Consider the following 7522-nt stretch of genomic DNA (forward strand, 5'->3'; position numbering starts at 1 on the left):
TATCCAGTTATAGTTCAAAACTGTTATGTCATGGAAGAGAACATTTTTAAACCATTGTCTATCCAGTAACGGTTCTAAACCATTTTTTAAAAAATGTGCTAAAAACCATTGTTTATTCTAGTAATTATGGTAAAAGTTTTTTGGGGTGCCATTACTTTAGGTAAAAAATTGTTGTCTATAAACATTGGCAAAGGCTCTATGTACCATAGATTAACATTTGTTGTCAAACCGCTGCCTAAAATTAAATTTTAGAAACAATTTTTTAATTTATGACAATGACTTTCGACCGTTGCAAAAAATTTTTATTTATTGTAATGATATATCCGACCATTTACTTATACTAATTAGTTATCTACATGATTATGTACGATGTGAGTCTTACTTCATCATTTTTCGCCTACAACAATTTAATATGAGCCGACCTAATTTTATCTTGGTCTGAACCCAACTCACCATTGACTTATTCACATCAAAAGGAACGTCGAACAAAATTAAAATTAGAATAAAAACATGAATTATTTACATCTACAATATATTATACCTAAAATATTTTTTAATTAGGATTAAAACCTACTTCTGTACTTATTAAAATGTTACTTTTTTATTAACAACACAACACCCGTATCTAATTCTAAAACAATTAATTCATATCAAAAACCACTATTGTATGGATATTTGCCTAATAAGATCATCTAATTTTGTAGAATGTACAAATATAGTACTCACCAACAATAAAACTGCAAACACATAACTAACATCACATAAACAAAATGACTTTAACTGTTAAAAAAAACGAAATTAATTAATTATGGTGGAAATTTAGGTGCAGTCGACGGGAGTGGATCTTCTCCAGTGAACAAAAAAATTGGATGGTGTCAATTGTGATCTTTCACCCTTCATTGCTTTCTCTCTCATGTTTAATTTTGGCCCCATTTATAAAGTTAATAGTGAGAGATTACACTAAATTTCCTCAAGTGTTAAAAAAATTGGAGAAGATCGATTTCCGCAGTCAACTTTATGTTAAGTTGATATCTGAGAATTGTTAGATAATTTGACTGATTTGACTAAATTTCTATCTAACGATTCTCAGATATCAAATTCACCTGAAGTCGACTTCACCTGAATTTTCACCCTTAATTATATCACTACAGTTTAATATTTTAGTGCATCATTATTTCCACTTAAAATGGAGACGAAATAATATTTACAACATTTTAATCCTATCGACTCTGGACTGAATTTTGAGCATAATATCCAACAGCAATACTAAACATTGAACACAAGGCTATCAGTCTATCACTACACACTGGATTATAATTATAAGCATGGCTCTCTCCTACACATCTCACTATTTTCTAGGTCCAACTTATGCAATTTAGTAGCCCAATTTATAATAAATTCCTTATTCATCCGACCCGGTCCAACTGACATAATAACCTCATTGTGGCTGAGGCATGTGTTTTAGTAGCAAAAGTATTTGCCTCAAATTAAAGCCATACAAGTTCGTATCCTAGCAGTGGTTGGTGGCTAGGTTAGTGTGTGTAAATAGGTGTGTAGATGTGTAATTTAAAATTGAGGATTGTCCAATCCATCAAAAAAAAATTACTATAATTATTTCCAAATCCTAACTATAACCTCCTATCAACTGCAACTTCTGTGGTGCTGTACATTTTGTCCGCCTCGAAAGATACACAATAACCTACTACAAAGGAATCCCATTAATATATATTTGACACGTCTATTTTTACACATGTAAAAATTTTTTTCCTTCTGGTAGAATTTGCCAAGAGAAAATAATACAATTGATATATAATAGAATTAACTACTAATTTAATATCTGAAAGATTTAGTCGTTGAGAATAAATTTCCTAAAAATATTATTGATAAAATAATTTTTGAATAATTTAAAAATATTATAAAAAGAATCAATAAATATTATAATTTTTGTAAGTTTTAACAAATGACTTATTTATTAGATCAAAATTTGTGTCAATATTTAAATAAATATTAAAAAAATCAAAATAAAATTTAATCTTTAGATTTCTTTTCCAAAAAATTTATTTTGTCAGCCATATGAATTTTCGCATACCATTTTAGTAGTCTCCTTGTATCACATAAACCCAGCCAGATGAAATTGGATTTGGGGGATTAGGAGTGTGTGCATTGTGCGTACTGCGTACTCCATAGCGTAAATATCATTTGAATTTGAATTTTTCAATTTTGCCATAATTTCGATGCAGCAACAGTTACAGTTACAATAACAATATGCATCAACACAAGGTGCTTCCGAAGAGAATAATACTGGTGCGCCACGGCGAGTCGCACGGTAACCTCGACACGGCGGCGTACACCACCACTCCCGACCACAAGATCGATCTAACGCCCACCGGAATCGCTCAAGCGCAGAATGCCGGGGCATGCATCCGTGCCGCCATTGCCTCCGACTCATCCTCCCCGAACTGGCGCCTGTACTTCTACGTGTCGCCCTACGCGCGCGCCAGATCCACGCTCCGGGAGTTAGGTCGCTCGTTCTCGAGGACGCGCGTGATAGGCGTGAGGGAAGAATGCCGCATTCGGGAGCAGGACTTCGGGAACTTCCAGGAGCGTGAGCGCATGGATTCTATCATGGAGACTCGGTTACGATACGGCAGATTCTACTACCGCTTCCCTGAGGGCGAGTCCGCCGCCGATGTCTTCGATCGCGTTTCCAGTAAGTACGCACAATACCTTTCCTCTTATCCTAAGGATTTATTCTGGATCTTTTAGTTTTTGTATCCTGGTAATTTGGATTTGGTTTCTGATTCTTTGCCCTAATATTGAATTATGACGAAGATAATGTGGATTTTGAGTTTGCTTCAGGTAATAGGTAATGAGTGTGAAGAATAGTTAGTTTGATTGATGTAGTAATACATAATTAAAATATTTTTTTCATTTTAATTACATAGAAGAGGAAGAAAAATAAAGGAGGAGTTTACCTTGAGAGAGAGAATTCAAGTTAAACAAACCATCATATTAACAACAGTTTATAGTCACTTGCCAGCTATAATAGTGTATTCAAACCCAACTTACGCTGTTATCATGAGTATTGGTTTAATTAGGCGAGTTAACCAAATTGGCACAATGAAAGGATGTGGTATCTGAAAGTGTGCTGCAGGTATTATTATGGAATCATCACTAAGAAAGGGTTTGACCTAGTAAGAGCAACAAAACCTGAAATTACTTGTGCAATAATAACAGACAAAAATGGAAAGGATTTAGTTGAAGTGGAGAGTTATATTTTCTGCAATTTGAGGAAGTTATTCCTACTTGTCGGTCCTTAATTGTATTTTAAACTAATGCAACTTGCAGAGATTGACAAGGCATGATATTGATTCTGAGGCTTCTTGTTTTCCAGGTTTCCTTGAATCTCTGTGGAGGGACATTGACATGAATAGGCTCAATCAAGACCTTTCCCATGATCTAAACCTGATAATTGTCACACATGGGCTAGCATCCCGTGTTTTCCTCATGAGGTGGTTCAAGTGGACGGTTGAACAGTTTGAGCTTCTGAACAATCCTGCAAACTGTGAGATCCGCATCATGCAGTTGGGTGCTGGTGGAGAATACAGCTTGGCAGTCCATCATACGGAGGAAGAACTGCTTCAATGGGGGCTCTCTCTTGAAATGATAGCTGATCAGAAATGGCGAGCCCAGGCAAACAAGGGTGCCTGGAATGATCAGGTTCCCGTGTGTCTTAATGCATTTTTTGATAACCTTCCTGATTCTGATGATGACAATGTAAACCTAAATGAGGTAACAAGTTCTTTGACCATTAATTCAAACTGTTCTTAGTATCTGGGTTGGAGATTCAAAAATTCAAACTGAGCCTCTCATTCTTTGTTTCCCTCTTTCTCCTTTTCTTTCTATCTTATGGAGATAAGATTAAAAATTCCCCAATGAACAAGAAGAAAATGAAGAGGAAGGAGATAAGATGACAAGATCGTGCTTTACTTATTGCTGACAGTAACCAGCTCTGTTCATCACATTCATCATTATGAACTTTACATCCAACTGGAAGCTTCAAATATACTGAATCTAATGAATTGATAATATTAGATTATAGATAAGGCTTGAAGCATTCTTATATAGTGAAGGGAACAAGGTTGCTTTGCACGCATGCATTATGCATCCTGTTTTCCAAATCATGTTATGATAGAATTAGAACTTAGAAGAGTCTGCATAGTATTTGTTCATAAAAAGAGCGAAAATTGTACTCGAACCTTTATACACAAAGTTTATGAATATTGCAGACGCCTATCCTGTATCCCCTAGGAATTTATTTTCTTTCTCGATGATATCTCTATCATATCTGGAGAAGTTCTTGCTTGCCATCGCATGTTATTGAGTTAATCACAGCACAACATTACTGAGGCACTAATGTTTTCCTTGTTTTTTTAACCCCTTGTTTATCTGTTATAATATATGTTTTTTGTTGGGGTGTTGATATAAACAAATTCTAGAGGGTCTAGTTTTGAGGAAATGAGGTCAGTATATATACATAGGAACCGATATGGTGTTGGTGATAAGAGTTGAGTCTTGGTATAAGTCATGGTACAAGAATCTTTATGGGAATATTATAGGCAGTTTATTTATTCTCTGTATGCATATAAGCATATTTGATCATCAGTGTGTATCATTTTATTGTGCATTGTTATTATGTTGGTATCACTATCTCTTGTACTTATACTATTCGTTAGTGAAATTCAATTTTTCGGTTTAGTTAAAGAAGTTTCAGTTGGAAAGGAAAATAAAGTGCGGTCGGTTTTCAAGTCCTATTCAGTATAGAGTCCAATTGCGTCTTTCACGTGAATTTATTTGAAGAAAATCATAACCGGTGTTTGATAAATGACTTTCTTGATGTGGGTGTTCTAATCAGTAATCACACCATCAAATGTTCAAATATGCTTTCTTTAAACAAGCCATTCATTTATTGGAGGTTATTGTGGAGACCAATTATTAGCCGTCCCATATACCCAAGTTCCAAACCCAAATATAACCAAGAAAAATCGGCATAAACCATGTCCTCTCTCTTTCTCTCTCCATAAGTTCGATGGTACCAAAATATTTGAATCATTAAATAATTCAATAATAAAATATATATTTTTTAATTTTTTAATAATTATTAAATAATTTTTATTTAATTTTAATTATAATTTAATTTTTTATATATTATTTAATTATTAAATATATCTTCTATTTTATTAATTATTATTTTATTATTTATCTATTATATTTATTAACCATTAGAAATAAAACAATAATAAAATAAATTTTTTATTAATCGTGACTTTCATAAATATCTTGGTAATAAACATTGAATATTGTGTTTCTTGATAATTTAATCAATTGAACGTACAACACAATGAATTAAATATTGTAAGTTTTTTCAAAATTCAATCTATTAGAGATGTGCAGAGATGTAACCCGAATATGGGTTCAACCGAATATGGGTTCAATCGATTGGTTTGTAACACAATCGATTGAATTTTGTACGTGATTAATGTTATTTTTGTAGATTGGTGTGGTAACACAATGGATTGAATTGAGAACTGCAATGTATATTAAGCCGTTATAATTTTTTCACCATTTTTTTATAAATTATTTTTTTATTATTCATTTATCTTATCTTTAAAAGTCTATCTTCAATTTTTTAGGTTTTTATTTTGATTTACATATTATAATCGTATCTTTTTCAATACTAATATTAATAATTGATGAATAATCTATCATCAATCTGTTTTTCAATTATCCAATTCTACCATTATAATCGTTTATCAATCTCTTGATTATCAATTTGTTCATCTTTTTGTTCATCGTTTATCTATCTCTTTAATATCTAATTTTTCTTCATGGTTTATCCATCTCCTCAATATCCAATTTTTATTCATCGTTATGCGATCTTCACTGTAGTAATCACAATCTACAAAAATCTAATCAATTTCTTCATTATAGTAATCAATTAGTTCGTGAAAGAATCTTTTTCATCTTATATCGTTTAAAAAATAATCCATTATTGTTATTCCAAAATCGAGGTTAGTGAATAGAATTTTTTATTTTGCAATTCCTTGTTTTATTAGTTACGGCCATCTTCTTCATGTATTAAAAGTATATAGATATTATTTAAAATATAATTTTTAATATATTAAAATTGTTCAATTAGTCATGATTAAATAATAGTAAAAGTTATAAATTTTCGAAACAAAAATAAAAAAATTTCATATTATGCACTGTAAAAAGACATTCAAATAGTGTTTGTTTGCTCTTTTTTTCTTATGGGCTCATCGTTCGTTCACTGCACTAGAAATTCTCCTGGTGGAGTTTCTTCTTCAATTGTTTACACTTTCTACTTCATTTTTTTCATACGTGTTTTTCTTCTTCAATTGTTTGCACTTTGTACTCTTGTCATCTTTATCATCTATTCTTAATTTTCTCCAATTTTTTAAAGAAAATTTCTTTTTTCTTTTACTTTGTTAAAATACCAAAACAAGAAATGAATTCCAATTCTGCAGAAAATTCTATTCTATGTTTTAATTAATGTAAAATACATTACTCTAAAAAATGGTAGAAAATAAATTTTTTTTTTATAAAGATTAAAAAATATCAATTTATGTCACAAACATCTAAAAAATGAAAATAACATTAATATATGCAAATATATAAATAGAATGCAAACAAAATATTTTTTATAAACAAATTAATTATATAAAATAAAATATAATTAACAAAACATAATATTTGTATGACATGGTTGTTAAAATAATAAATAAAAATGACATTAATACTAAAATATATTTAATAATTAAATAATATATAAAAAATTAAATTATAATTAAAATTAAATTAAAATTATTTAACAATTATTAAAAAATTTTAAAAAATATATTTTGTTATTGAACTATTTAATAATCCAAATATTTTGGAATCGTTGAATCCTGTGCCCTCAATCTCTTATTTTTTTTAATTTTTTTAAAACTTTTCTAACTCTTTCTTTTCATCATTATTAACTCCGAAGCAAGTATCAATGGTAAAATTAAAATGCATCAAAATGCACACTATATAACTATATAAGTAATTTAAATAATTATATTTTAAATCATAAATATAGAAGAATCAAGTGTATTTGAATTGTTATTTGTCTTTTTCTGAGAAACAGGAGAATTTAGCCGCAGCTGCACGTGCACCGTTGACATGTGGGATCATCTGTACAGCAGTAGCAAGAATCTCCATGTTGAATCATCCCCAAATTAAAGGTCGTATAGAATTGCTTAGTGCTTAATAATCACATAGTAATAAGTTTTTGTTTTGGAAGGCTGAATCACAGAAAGATAGCTTAAATTTTAAATGTATCATTGAGATAAGTATAACTAACTACTAACTGGCCCTGGATATATTTAAATTTTGAATTCGTTTATTTCGGGAATGGATAGATAGGTTTTAGGTAACAAGTTTCATCCTGGCCTATTGTCTATGCTAAAATGCCGAG

General features: G+C 30.7%; 1 protein-coding gene across 1 annotated transcript; it reads left to right on the forward strand.

The window, feature by feature from the left end:
• Positions 1-2106: 2106 nt before the first annotated feature.
• On the forward strand, positions 2107-4413 carry LOC107492098 (phosphoglycerate mutase-like protein AT74). Its single transcript, XM_016113073.3, has 3 exons — positions 2107-2710; positions 3395-3792; positions 3921-4413. Exons 1-3 carry the CDS (start codon positions 2266-2268, stop codon positions 3972-3974), a joined length of 897 nt encoding a protein of 298 aa, XP_015968559.1. The 5' UTR covers positions 2107-2265; the 3' UTR covers positions 3975-4413.
• Positions 4414-7522: the final 3109 nt, after the last annotated feature.

Source organism: Arachis duranensis, chromosome 6 (genome assembly GCF_000817695.3).
Source record: "Arachis duranensis cultivar V14167 chromosome 6, aradu.V14167.gnm2.J7QH, whole genome shotgun sequence".
Taxonomy (NCBI): Eukaryota; Viridiplantae; Streptophyta; class Magnoliopsida; order Fabales; family Fabaceae; genus Arachis; species Arachis duranensis.